General features: G+C 46.2%; 1 protein-coding gene across 2 annotated transcripts in view; it reads right to left on the bottom strand.

Moving 5' to 3' along the window:
* Positions 1-1,436: 1,436 nt before the first annotated feature.
* Positions 1,437-12,166, bottom strand: part of PNISR (PNN interacting serine and arginine rich protein) — a 29,946-nt gene continuing 19,216 nt past the window's right edge. For both annotated transcript variants that reach the window (XM_073589512.1, XM_073589511.1), the window contains exons 11-12: positions 3,245-4,280; positions 1,437-3,096 (exon numbers count right to left, since the gene is read on the bottom strand). In XM_073589512.1, coding sequence (XP_073445613.1) covers positions 3,066-3,096; positions 3,245-4,280 — 1,067 coding nt within the window. In that variant the 3' untranslated portion in view covers positions 1,437-3,065. The remainder of the gene's footprint in view (positions 3,097-3,244; positions 4,281-12,166) is intronic.

Genomic DNA, 12,166 nt, shown 5'->3' with positions numbered 1-12,166 from the left:
GTATGTTCACACTCAGCAATTTAAAAGCAAAAAATGATATTTCTATAGTCTCCTGCAGGTTTTTTCCCTTGCATTCTTTTACCTGTGGTACATTCTTTTCAAACCTTTCAGTGTTTCTTAAACCATTAAAATCAATGAGACAGTATACCCCTCCAGAATCCATTTTTCATTTTTCTTTCTGCGGTGTCTTTTTTTAGCATCTTTCTTTGAAGTACTTTAACATTTGACTGCTACTCTATTTTTGTGAGCATTTTTAAGTTTTTTTTATTTAACTAAATGAAGAATTTGCTAGTAGTTTTTGAAGCAAAAATGCTGGCAAAACGCTCAAATAGACTCCTGAGCTTCTTTTGAACCTTTCCATTGGCTTCTATTAAAAAGTATACAATGTCTTTAAAGCGGAAAATGCCTTAAGAATGGTCGGCTCACTTCATTTTAAAGGAAATCATCACCAGGTTCTTGCCACCTAATCTGAGAGCAGCATATCATTACTGGGCTGCTTAATGTAGTTTTTATAAAATCACAGTTCTATCAGCAGTTACGAAAAGTGACATCACTGGAATCAGGGTCTCTGTGCCTATGTAATGTTGCTCTCAGATGGGGTAGCAAAAACCTGGGGACAATTTCTCTTAAACAGAAAAGTAAAACAAAGGTCACCCGCATGCAATTAGTGATGAGCGAGTATACTCGTTACTCGAGATTTCCCAAGCATTTTCATGTGATCTCCAAGTATTTGGATGTGCTCGGAGAGTTCGTTTCTGTCGCCGTAGCTGATTTGTGACTGCTAGACAGGAAATCCCCACATGTATTCAGGCTGTCTAGCAGCCACAAATCATGCAGCTACGGTGACAATCTAAATCTCTGAACACATCCAATTACTCAGAGATCACCCGAACATGCTTGGGATATTTCAAGTAATAAGTATACTCCCTCACCACTAGTGAAGATCGGGAGCAGAGGAACACATCTGTGCCCCAGGCATTCATGAATGTAGAAAGGAAAAATATCCACCTTCACAGAAATCACAAAACTTGAACTTTATTGGTGAAAATAAAATTCACTACCTAAAACACATTGATTTTATCTTCACAACCATGGCATTTTAATTCACCAGTTGGATTGCACTCTTTTCACACCAATAAAGCCCTAGTTTTGTGATTTCCGTGAAGCTGGATATTTTCCTTTCTACAGATTCTCTTAACATCTTGCAGTTTTTGAAAATTGAAGTGGTTAACAGATGCTCAAATGATTACACATATTAACAGCAACTCATTTTTACATAGAAGTGGATTTTTTTTCATGCGGTTTTCGGAGTGAAATCCGCATGAAAAAGGCGTAGTGTGTACATACCCCAAGGATATTTTTGCAGTGTTAATGACACAAGAATCTGTTGTCAGCAGACAAGAAACCATGTGCCGCTATGGCAGGAGAACTGCATGTAAGTAAAATTTAATAGTTTATTGGTTTATAACAGCCACAATTTGGTTTCTATGCAATACAAAGTACCCAATGAGTTCTAAAATATAGAATACACAAGTTCTAAAAAACAAAAAAATGCTCATTCAATATCCCTTCTCTCCTTTCATCTTAATTCTGTGCTACTGTAATTTATAAAAATATGTAAAGAAATATTGTTTGTCCCAAGCCTTTTTCTCACAACCCTAAGATGAGTGCGGTTTCTGGCTGTATAGTAACATACCACACCAGGAGCTCATCCCCACTTACTCTGTGTCACACTGCCCCTCATGGCAGGCGGTGGTCAGATTATTGTTCTCCAACATTAATCAAAAAGCTGCAGCTCTGCCAGGACTGTGTAGACAGTCAGGAATAATGCCGGGGCATATCCTACAGATTTGGGCATCAGAACTCTTCAGCCATGCAGGTATATCCACAAATCATCCTGGAGGCCTGAGCAGTATGGTAAGCAGCTGTTTTAACCAGACCAGCGAAACTTGCTTATAAGCATTCCTAACCTTTCCACTACCTCCTGTGTCATACCAATTTCCATATTTTCATGTTAAAATGATGGCTAACCTATCACTATAACGGTGCAGGTCTTGACGTCTGGGTTCAGGATCTGGAAGGCTGCAGCGATGATTCAGTTCAATGTGAAGAGTTTATAACACAGTACTGTTACTCCTTCCAAGAGTTCTCCCAAGATTTATAAACTTCCACAAGATAAGTATTCTGCATCAGTCATTTTAAGCAAAAACTAAAAGTGGAGCCTACAAAGACACACACTTGGCTGTGTTACTAATGCAAAATATTGCAATGTGAAATTGGCCACAAAGTATGGAGGCCTGATCATTTAGGCTCACGAAAGACTGCTGCTGTCAGTGCCTCATTCCGCTATCCATAAGCTTGGTCTGTGTATTTTGGGAACGGTGGTTTCCGGAGCACTCAAAGGGAAAAATAAAACATTGCCGATTTCTTTCCATTCCAGCGCCACATGGGTTGTGCATGGTTTTACAACTCAGCCCCATTCGCTCCAAGGGGAATGAGTTGTAATACTATACCCAGCCCAGGGGTTAGATGTGTCGCTGTTTCGGAAATAAAGTCAGCCATGTTTTCTAATTCTGGACAATCTCCTAGACTGAATTTATTATTTCAAACAGCTCCCACTATAAAATAGTAAACTTTGGTGACACTACATAACCACCTCTAAATACATGGATGACTAGTCATCTTCTATTTGAATGTAAGTAAGCACAGCGTAACCTACAAAATGGTAATGGCAATTTTTTAAGAAAAAATAAGCACAAAGCTTTATTAACATCACAGGACAGATTACTGTGTTGAGAACATTACAACTAAAAATAAAATACTCATTCCTAATATGTTGAAAATATACCATACAAAGTAGTTTTAGGATTTCTTTTACTTCCAGGAGCAAGAAAATGGAAAATATATATACACATATTTAAAAAGTAGAGAATAGGGAAATGGAAAAGGAAAAAAAGAACAGAACTCATTTTTCACACCTACGTAGCCGTAATGTGCCTCTAGAATGAGACAAGCCTTTAAAACTCATGGAATTTTTAAAAATGAATGTCATGGTCCGAGAGCCATCAGCGCTTACGACGGGCAGGAGTGGACGATCTGTGAAACAAAAATGAGCACAGTATGAGTATAAAGTACAATTTAATAAAGCTTTTTGGAAACTTCTGGTAAAGAGAAAAAAATCCCATAAAAAAAAAAAAAAAAATACATTCATTTTATTAAACACTAGATTGAAAAAGTGTACTACCTTGATCGGGTCTTAGACTTGTGTTTGCGGCTTGCCTTCTTACCAGACCTTTGAGATTTCTCCACAGAACGCGAGCGGCTGCGTTTCAATTTCTTAGATTTTTTATCCTTGTAAACAACCGGAGATTCTGAGCTGCTTCTTCCACTGGAGGAGGCTCGTTTCTTACTTTCCTTGGTAGAGCCTTTTTTACCATCTTGCCTAGAATCCTGCCGAGACATCTTGGAGGAGGAAGACTCACTGCGGGAGAATGACCTCTCACTTTCTCTCCTACTCTTCATTTTCTCCTCTTCATGAATTATATACCTAAACTTCTCTTCCTTCTTTAGCTTTTCTTTTTTCCTGTCTTTTTCTGACTCTCTTCTCTTCCTATCCACTTCCACACTTCTGCTCCTCGCTTTCTCTCTCTCTCGGCTACTGCCTCTATGCTTGTGTCTGTTCCTGCTAGAGCTCCTAAGATGAGCATCGCTTTTACGCCGTTCTCGGCTTCTGCTACGGCCATGTCTGTCCTTGGTGCGAACTGCTATTTTCTCTCTGCTGAGACTCCGATCTCTACGCCAATCCATCTCCATACTATTCTTACTGGACCTTCTATGCTCAATAATTTTCTCCCTGCTTCTGCTCCTTTCCCTCCGACTCTTGCGTGTTGGACTCTTACTTCTGCTACGCCTGGTTTTACGTGATGGAGATATACTATAACTTCGTCTCTTTTTCCTCTTAGGTAAAGAAGGAGAGGAACTATGACTGCTAAAAGAGCTAGAGCTGTACACGCTACTGCCGCTGCTGCTACTACTGCGATCTTTACTGCTACTGCTGCTACTACTGCTACTAGTTGAGCTCCTAGACTTACTAACAGTTGGCCTTTCTTTAATCTGCTTACTGCTGTCAGTTAAAGGTAATGTCTCACTATTCACTTTTTTCTTCTCAATCTCTACATCCCCCTCAATTTTTCTTTTTTCAAGTACTTCCAAATTGTTAGGAAGATCTGTAACAGGCTCATTTACTTCATTATTGCGCGCCTCCTTTTGTAGTTTTTCCTCTGAAAGCAAAAAACAAATTGGTATGCCAATCAGCTGAGTTCTGGCACATTTAACCCCTTCATGCTGTGTACAAATTCAGTTTTTGCATGTCCGTTTTTTCCTCCCTTTCTTCCCAGATCCGTAACTCTTATTATTCAGTCCACATCATCATATGAGGGCTTATTTTTTGCAGAATGAGTTGTACTTTTGATTGATGCTGCTCATTTTACCACATAGGGTACAGGAAAATGGGGGGGGAACGCAATTCTGACATTGTTTTTTTGGGAATTATTATTATGGTGTATATTGTGGTAAAAACTTATTTTCAATGGGGGAAATGGGGTGTTATTTGAACTTTTTTTTTTTTTTTTTTTTAATTCTTTAATTTTCTTTTCCCACCGTTATTGTTAGCCCCTTAGGGGACTGGAAGATGTAAACATCCGATCGCTTGTGCTATATACAGCGTTGCGTCAGTATCACTGCATATAGAAGAACACGCAGTCTTCTTCGAAGCCTGGCCACAGGCAAGGTTTCAAAGAATTCCATAATGACAAGCACGGAAGTCATCAGCTGACACTCAGAGTGAAGATGGGTGGAGAAAATTATGTGCGCGCACGTCGGCGCATGTTAAATTCTGGCATTTAACAAGTTAATCGTGGGCGATGCACTGCTTCACCCACAATTGTTAGCGGCAGGTTCTTGCTTTAAAAAAAAAACAAAAACACAGCCATCGCTTGCCAGGTATGAGGTGGGCTTGCTGCAGGAGCCCACTCCATACACTCATTTTTCAACGTGCGACGTACATGTACTGCAAATGTCGTGAAGGGGTTTAAAGGCTTTTTGTTTGTTTACAAACAAAAGTCACAAGTGGATGTAACAAGGAAAAGTATCCTCCGTTTTCCCCATTCCACTGGCATTCAGTTCTTGTTTCGGCTCGAAAACTGCAATAAAATCTGCTGCATTTTATGTAAATTGCTGTGCGTGTGTGAAACTATCCTACAAGGATCATAAACAGTCAATTTGCAAGAATACAGAGAACAACCAGGACAGATGTAGTATAAGTTCTAGAAAGAAATCCAGTGGCATATTGTACAGAGAGAACTTATTATATAACATTATGACTGCTTGAAGCATGAAAAATGGTTGTTTGGTGACAGACAACTTAATAAAAGCCAAAGGTCTACATGGTGGATGTAGTAGGTGTATTATTGCCTGGAAAAACAAAGACATTTAGTCTTGTGATATTTTTAAAATAACACATTTAGCATTAAAATAACCCATAGAAAATAAAACAATGTAGAGTCACCTCCCGCAGTGGTGCCAGTGCCCGCTGTCCGTGACCACTGCAACCTTTACCATTCCATCAGAGTGGATGTCCGCACTGACAGAATACTGATGAGCTGCAGCCCATCCGTGTCAGCTGATTATTGGTACAGGAAAAAGATGGATTTTTGGTTCTTACCGTAAAATCTCTTTCTTGGAGAATTCATTGGGGGACACAGAATACCATGGGTGTATGCTGCTGCTGCTAGGAGGCTGACACTATGCAAAACAAGAAAATTAGCTCCTCCCCGGCAGTATACACCCACCGACAGGCACTAGGCACCTTAGTTGGTGAGAAAGCAGTAGGAGAAGCAACGGAAACTCTCTAAACATATGTACCAACCCAACAGGGGACTCAAAGACCCAACACGGTACAATTTAAACAGGGAGGGTGCTGTGTCCCCCAATGAAGGCTCCAAGAAAGAGATTTTACGGTAAGAACCAAAAATCCATCTTTCTTTATCGCCTTATTGGGGGACACAGAATACCATGGGACGTTCCAAAGCAGTCCCAAGGGCGGGAACAGCAATAAGGAACGAAAGAACAGGAAAGGCTTAGGTCGGCCGGTGCGCCACCGCCGCCTGCAGAACCTTCCTACCAACAACTGCATCAGATGAGGCCTGGGTATGAACCCTGTAGAACCTCGCAAATGTGTGCAAGGACGACCAGGTCGCGGCCCTGCAAAGTTGCAGAGCCGAAGCCTGGTGTCGAACGGCCCACGAAGCTGCCACAGCCCGGGTGGAGTGAGCTCTCACTCCTGGAGGGGGCCGTTTCTCCTGAAGTCGGTATGCTTCCTGAATGGTAGAACGAATCCAGCGAGCGATCGTGGATTTGGATGCCGGAAACCCTTTCCTGTGACCTTCAGAGATGACCAGCAATGAATCGGATTGACGAAGTGAAGCGGTCCTAGCGAGGTAGACACGCAAGGCTCTAACATCATCCAACTTGTGGAGTGACCTCTCAAGAGGGTGAGAAGGAGCCGGACAAAACGATGGAAGAACGATATCCTCGTTGATGTGAAAGGAGGAAACCACCTTTGGCAGGAAGGAAGGAACGGGCCTGAGGACGACTTTATCCTGATGGAGCACCAGATAAGGAGAACGGCATGACAAGGCCGCTAACTCAAAATCTTCTGATGGATGTAATGGCGATCAAAAAGGTCACCTTCCATGCCAGAAGTGACAAAGGAAAGTCCTGGATGGGCTCAAACGGCGCCTTTTGGAGAGCGCCATGAATGAGATTGAGATCCCACGGTTCTATTGGTGAATGATGAGGAGGAGCCACATGAGCGACTCCTTGGAGGAACGTCTTAACCTGCGGTAAGGAAGCGAGCTCTCTTTGAAAGAGGATAGACAAGGCAGAAACCTGGCCCTTCAGGATACTGAGAGACAGACCCGAATCTAAGCCAGACTGGAGAAAACCCAGTATGGACGGAATGGAAAAGGCCACTGGAAAAACTTTTTTATCGTCGCACCAACGGAAAAAAGCCTTCCAACACCTGTGGTAAATGCGGGAAGAGGCTGGCTTCCTGGCTTTGATCATCGTCTGAATCACCTGGCTGGAAAAACCTGATTCTCTTAGGATTGCGGCCTCAACGGCCATGCCGTTAAATTCAGAGACCGAGAATTCTCGTGGTAAAGGGGGCCTTGCGAGAGAAGATCCGGACGGACTGGAAGTCTCCAGGGAACGTCCGCGAGCATGTTCACCAGTTCCGCATACCAAGGCCGTCTCGGCCAGTCTGGAGCCACAAGAATTACTGGAACGCCTTCCGATTTTATCTTCTTGACCACTCTTGGGATCAAGGCAAGAGGTGGAAAAAGATAAGGGAGTTGGAACTGGGACCACGGAATTACTAGGGCGTCGCAAGCGACGGCTAGAGGGTCCCTGGACCTGGCTACGAAGCGCGGAACTTTGTGGTTCATTCGAGATGCCATGAGGTCGACGTCCGGAGAACCCCAGCGCTTGCATATCTGATCGAAGACTGAGGGATGGAGAGACCATTCGCCTGACGCTAAGCCTTGACGACTCAAAGTCGGCTGCCCAGTTTTCCACCCCTGGAATGTGAACGGCGGAGATTGCTGGGACGTAACGTTCCGCCCAGCGCAGAATCCTGGCCACTTCTGACATGACTTGGTGGCTGCGCGTGCCGCCCTGATGGTTTATGTACGCCACAGCCGTGGCGTTGTCCGACTGAATGCGGATCGGCTTGCCGACGAGAAGGGGTTGCCAGCGAAGAAGGGCCAGAAAGATTGCTCTGATCTCGAGCAGATTGATAGGAAGAAGAGCTTCCTGAGGGTTCCAGTGTCCTTGAGCCATCCTCTGAGGAAAAACGCTCCCCAACCCTGGAGGCTGGCGTCGGTGGTGATGACTTGCCACCGAAGCGGGAGGAAGGACCTCCCTTGGGAGGACTGATGTAGACATCGTCCACCAAGTGAGGGATTGCCTCACTTTGAGAGGGAGAAGAATTGGCCGGTCTAAGGACCTCATCGTCTTGTCCCAGGCTGAAAGGAGGGACAGCTGAAGAGGACGAAGGTGAAACTGTGCAAAGGGCACTGCTTCCAAGGAAGCTACCATCTTCCCCAGAACTTTCATGCAGAATCGAAGGGGAATGGGCGTTGGCCGTTTGAGGGCTCGAATCCCTTTGAACAGAGCCGCAAATTTTTCCCTCGGAAGAAACACCCGGGCCAGGTTCGTGTCGAACTCCATGCCTAAAAAGGTCAGACGCTGAGTGGGGCTGAGAACGGACTTTTCTTTGTTGACTAACCATCCGAGACGGTCGAGAGTATCCAGGGTTATCTGAAGACTTAGGAGACAGTCTTGACGGGACGAGCCCCTGATTAAGAGATCGTCCAGATAAGGAATGATGAGAATCCATCTGGATCGAAGGATGGCCATGACCGTCGCCATCACTTTCGTGAAAACACGGGGAGCGGAGGCTAGGCCGAAAGGGAGAGCCGTGAACTGGTAATGATCTTCCTGAATCGCAAACCTGAGATATTTCTGATGCTGCAAGCAAACAGGGATGTGAAGATAGGCATCCCGTATGTCCACAGAACAAAGAAATTCTCCGGGCTCCATTGAGGCTATCACCGATCGAAGAGACTCCATTTTGAAGTGAAGAATCTTCACGTGGCGATTGAGCAATTTGAGGTCCAGGATTGGCCGCAGGGAGCCGTCTTTCTTCGGGACTACGAAGAGATTTGAGTAGAACCCTGAAAACCGTTCGTCTGAGGGAACGGGAACAATCACTCCTGCGGAAAGAAGGGAGGAGACGGCCTGAAAGAATCCTGGAATGTGGGACCGTTGTCTTGGAGGACGAGACAGGAAAAAACGCCTGTCTGGCAGGGAAGAAAATTCGATCTTGTAACCGGATGCCATGATTTCCCTGACCCAAGCGTCGTCGACAACCGACAGCCAAGCGTCCACGAAAAAGGAAAGTCTGCCTCCCACCCTGGAAAAACTTCCAGGTGGGGGTGCCCCGTCACTTGGAGGCAAACCTACCGGAACGGGCACCTGAGGACCTGGAGTATTGTCCTCTAGATCTCCAGCGGGGAGCAGGCTTGTAAGAAGGTTTCTTCTGCTCTCGCTCCCTAGATGCGGAAGGACGCTCTTGCTGGACAGATCTCTCTGTGGACGAGAACGGACGAAAAGGCCTAAAGGGCCGAAAACCCTTTCTATTAAAAATGCGTCTTGGTCGAGACTGGGGGAGAGAAGTACTTTTACCCCCAGTGGCATCGGAAATTATTTGATCCAGCTTGGCCCCAAAGAGCCTAGAACCATGGAAGGGCAGATTGGTGAGCGACTTTTTCGAGGTGGTATCCGCATTCCATGACTTTAACCAAAGAACTCGGCGTACAGTTACTATATTGCTGTTAGCCCTAGCTACGCAACCGGCCGCATCTAAGGAGGCGGCTAAAAGGTATTTACCCGCGTGATTTATTTGATCTGCTAGATCTGCCAGCTCGTCCTGGGGAGCTGCCGCTAAGATGCCCCTGCGAAGAATTTTTGCCCAAGCCGAAATGACTTTAGCTACCCAGGAGGAGAAAATAGGGCAGAGGGAGGCACCGGAGGCCTCAAAGATAGACTTCGCCAAAGATTCTAACTGCCTCTCTGTCGGATCCTTAAGCGATGCACCGTCTGGAAGAGACAGAACTGTCTTAGAGGCTATGCGAGAAACGGGAGGGTCCACTTCAGGGGCTTTGGTCCATTTAGAAAGCAAATCAGCCTCAAATGGGTACAGAACATCTAAATACCTGCGGCCCGAAAAGCGTTGCTCAGGGTGCTCCCAATGTTTGGCTAGAGTAGTATCAAACTCGTTGTGGTTTGGAAAAGTTTTAGATGGAGGTCTTGAACGTTTAAAAGGAACAGAACATTCCTGAGGAAGGGGCTTGTCCTGCTTAATCTCCAGGGTTTGGAAAATAGCTGAAAGAAGACTATCGACCATATTTCGTGTTTTAGACATGTCATCTGCTTCTGAACTAGATCCTGATTGTGGATCGTCGTCTGACCTAAGGTCGTCCACTGAAGGAGACGGACACCTGGGTGAAGCAGACAGGCCTAGCGAACTGGAAGACTAGCCCGATAGGAGACGCTTCCTGGACATCCTATTCGGCCTGTCCCTCTGAAGGTCGCGGTCAGGAGCGGACGACTCACCCTGAGAGGCGGTCGGAGCAGCGGTGGCTGAAGATAGCTGAGGCAAACGTTCTAGGACCTGGACCAGGGACTGAGAGACTTTGATCAGATCGGATACCGACTGAGACATAGCTACGGCCCATTCTGGGAGAGGGGAAGTGCCCCCATCACGGGAATCTGTGTGCTCCTGAGAGGCCGACATAGCTGAAGGACTGCAGGACGGGCAGAGAGGTGATGGCTGCCCCGAAGCCCACTTCCTTTTACAGCGCGCACAGGCGTATTGAGTAGCGGTGGGCCTGAAACAGAGCTCCCCTGCAGGGTTGGGCATAAGGAAAACTGCGCTGAATGGCCGCGGGAACTGGGGAAGGAACTGCGCAGGAGGGCTAATATCTCTGCATAGAGCAGAGCCTACCTAGTTCCGGCGAGCAGCAGAAACGCTGAAGTGTCCCCCAAGCAGCGCAGAAAGGCAGGACCGAAGAAACAGGAAATGCCTGATGAGGTGAGCGGTGGGCGGAGCTTAGCGGCTGAGCCGCAATTGGAGCTGGCATGAAGGAAGGGAACAAGGAGCCCTGTGATGGGCTAAAAAAGGCGCGAGGACAGCGCGCTCAGAAGGAGGAGGCGCCCTGAGAGTGGGAGCTGAACTGAAAGTGAAAGTAAAAACCGGCGCCGCAGCCCCGTGATTAAATCGCCCAGGAAGGAGAAGAGACAGTCCCTGTAATGGAGGTACTGGGCGCGCAGGAGAGCTGTGGAAAACCATGGCCAGCTGTGAAAACGGGGAGAGAAAAACCCTGTATTCAGCCCTTTAATATGAGTGGAGAGGCGCGCGGCTGGTGAGAGCGGCGCCCGTCAGGCAGGGAGAGGGGCGGGAAATTCAAACAGCCTGGTGATGTCCAGTTCCCCACCAATGTGCCTCTTGGGAATGCTGCGGGCTGGAGGGATCGTACAGGCACCTACCTGACGTCCCTGAAGAGGATGACCACAGGGACCTCTCACAAGGGTAGCGGCAAGTCGCTGGCCGCTGTCCTCTTTACCCGCATTCTGCAGAAGACGGCATTAACCTCTTGATGGTGAGGAAAATCTTGCGATCGCCGTCTTCCTCTCAGCCCTGTCCCGAGAGAGGGGTGAGGAGGGGGATTTTGGCAAGGACCAGCCACCTGTCCACATCCCATAGCACCCGGAGGTGATATGGGAAAAAGTCCTGCCAGCGCACTGAGAGTTGCGATGTGGGATCACCACACTGCTCGCTCAGCCGCCTGATATGGGAAAGCAGAGTGAACTTTCACCCTGTTTCCCGACTTGAATCTGCAAAACAAAAGACAAGAGAATTAAAAAGTTCCACTAGAACACCTAAGGAAAGAAGGGTTAATTGCGGATCTGGGAAGATCCCGGTCCGCCTCCTACAGACACTAAGCACAAACTGAGGTGCCTAGTGCCTGTCGGTGGGTGTATACTGCCGGGGAGGAGCTAATTTTCTTGTTTTGCATAGTGTCAGCCTCCTAGCAGCAGCAGCATACACCCATGGTATTCTGTGTCCCCCAATAAGGCGATAAAGAAATATCTTTGTACCGTGTTAGCCAGTAGATAGAAAAATATTTGGAATTGAGAGTCCTCAGTGGTTGATACCATGCTTTCAGTTAGCCATTAAAAGGTAAAAATTGCAATCTTTCTAGACTACTCCGGTTTCTTCATCAGACATATGGACTAATACAGAGCAAAAGCTTAGAACAAGGAAGAATTCTCAACGCCACACAATAACAGAAAGGATCTACCTGTGGCCAAACTTTTTTGTCTCTCTGATCACATCACCATGGACACAAAATTACTTGTATTGAAAGGTAGCTTCAAATCTCAGACAGACAGGAGGGTCTGGGAGTATAAACTTATGACAACCTTTGACACACCCAGTGCAGGAATGAATGTGTCACATGGATTTATGACTTTTTACATCAAT

The sequence above is a fragment of the Dendrobates tinctorius genome, unplaced genomic scaffold (genome assembly GCF_039654945.1).
Source record: "Dendrobates tinctorius isolate UK_male_01 unplaced genomic scaffold, ASM3965494v1 ptg000111l, whole genome shotgun sequence".
Classification (NCBI taxonomy): domain Eukaryota; kingdom Metazoa; phylum Chordata; class Amphibia; order Anura; family Dendrobatidae; genus Dendrobates; species Dendrobates tinctorius.
The sequence above is the reverse complement of the archived record's forward strand: the minus strand, read 5'-3'. Positions and strand labels throughout refer to the sequence as shown.